The following is a 2,159-nucleotide window of genomic DNA, read 5'->3' as shown; positions in this document are numbered from 1 at the left end:
TGAGAGAGAGAGTGAGAGAGAGAGAGAGAGAGAGAGAGAGAGAGAGAGAGAGAGAGAGAGAGATTGCTTTGACGTAATGAGGGACAGGTGAATGATTAGATAGAATGTAAAAAAAAAACCCCGGTAAATGTTAGACATCAGAAACTACGAAAAAATGGAGACAGGAGAGTTTTGGCTTCAATTGTGCTTAGGTCTCGTTGATGACCTTGCTGTACATGAGAATAAGACCAACAAAAGGCACAAAGAAAAACAGAAAAAAAATATTGACAAAGTGTGTGCAAAGAAAGCTGGCTGTATTCATAGCAGACAAAGTTCGCCATACTGATGAAGTCATAGACTTCACCAAAAGGTACTCATTTTTTAGTCTTATAAAGATGACCACAAAATTAATCTTTTTGTTTTTGTTTTGTTTTCTTGTACACACGTCATTAACTAAAGCCAATGAAAAAGGATCATTTGGTGTACTGATGAAGATTATAGCGATAGTTTGCTATGAGTAAACGAACTTCATAGATTATGAATACACGTCCCAGATTTGTGCGATAAACGAGATTGTAAATTTTGAGAGAAAATTTGAAAGATAGTTGTATTTGAAAATTCAAAGCACAGCATTGTCTCTGTTTCTCAATTGACTCTGTCTCTTTCAGCTCCAGAAGGTTAGAAATAAGAAGAGGTGCTAACGAACAGTTGGAACAAAACTGGTTCGAAAATGACTGCAATCCTTAATGTACTCCGATAGACTAAGGCAGTAAGTTTGAATCATCTATTGGGCCAAAATGTCATTGCTACATTGAAGGAGTCTTCAACTGCAGATGACACACAACTATAAAGAAGAACAGAAACATTTTCTCTTGTCTAACGTAATAAGTGTTAGTTATCAAACAACATACTGGACATGATAGAAGGAGTAAACAGTTTTGCTTTTTAAGGCACAAGTTAAATAAACCATTGGGAAAAGTTCTGGGCAGAAAGAACCTTACAGTGCGAGAAAACGACGCAACAAACAGTTAGTCTATGAGGTATGTAGCACTAGGCGTACAGGACTGTCTATAGGTCTGATGTAGCACTGCGAGTGCAAGCCAATGTATGAAGATAACTCCATGATAAAACTCTTCTGAAAAATCTTTGTCTTTTGATTTCTTAACTCTTATTTTGTCATAAATCATCCACATCCAAAATCATAAAATGTGCTATGCAAATTATCCAGTTATTACAAGCCCAACACAATACCAGTGAACATTATAAACTGAATTTAAATGCTCAGAAATGGTAAATGAAATGGAGAACGAACAGTTTAAAAGAAAAGACGATCTGGAATTTTTATAGGGAAATAATGACATTTTCATGGTTTACAGTGAGCTTCAAGAGAGAGAATCATTTCTGAAAAGAACGAAGATGAAATTTTAACCCGTTCAGACGAAGGTCTAAAGCATTATACACTCCGAAAGGACCGAGTACCTGGATTAAGAGAAGAAATCATGGAGTCATCTTCATAAACAAATTCAGTGTGATATGATTTAAGCAGAAGCTGACAAATCTGGATCTAGCTTCTTCCTATTTTTAAAATATGTGCATGACTGTATTCTAAAAGAATTTCCAGTAATGAGACTTAACACATTTATTTTTGGTGTCGACAAACTACACACAGGCTGGCTAGAACGATAAGTTGCCTTATCATCCCCACACCCAAATTATTTTCTCCTAATTTTGTTTCGTAGGGAAAAAAAAGAAAAATATCAACGTCTAAGTGCTTTTTGATAGGCCTAAAATGATTGCTGTTTTGCTTCAAACAAGAACAGAATTGAAGAAAAGAAAAGAAACGAAACGAAAGAACACAATTTGCAACCAGAAACACGATGATGACGTCAGTACCGGAAATCCTCTTTTTTTCTGTATGCCTCCTTACCTGATTTGTCATCCCTGTCCTCCTCTCTGTCTGTCGCCTCGGCCTTGGTGTCTTGGCGAGGCTCCGGCTCCTGTTAAAAAACAAAACAAACACACACACAAAAGTTTAGTTTTAGTAAGAGTTTTACGGCACTTGCAACCCAATAAGGTCATATAAATGCCGAAGATTAAAGGTGTTACAAGAGAGTAACAAACACGAAAAAGACGGAGGGGAGATAAGGACGATAGATGATAGATTGGAAAGAAGAAGCAAA

General features: G+C 36.5%; 1 protein-coding gene across 1 annotated transcript in view; it reads right to left on the bottom strand.

Moving 5' to 3' along the window:
• LOC106012931 overlaps positions 1 to 2,159 on the bottom strand; it is a gene marked incomplete in the record, with an annotated part of 50,942 nt that overhangs the window by 33,543 nt on the left and 15,240 nt on the right. Inside the window, 1 exon segment of the mRNA XM_013087291.2 lies at positions 1,907 to 1,976. Coding sequence (XP_012942745.2) covers positions 1,907 to 1,976 — 70 coding nt within the window.

This window comes from Aplysia californica, unplaced genomic scaffold (assembly GCF_000002075.1).
Source record: "Aplysia californica isolate F4 #8 unplaced genomic scaffold, AplCal3.0 scaffold00570, whole genome shotgun sequence".
NCBI classification, from domain to species: Eukaryota; Metazoa; Mollusca; class Gastropoda; order Aplysiida; family Aplysiidae; genus Aplysia; species Aplysia californica.
This window is presented reverse-complemented; position numbering and strand designations above follow the sequence as displayed.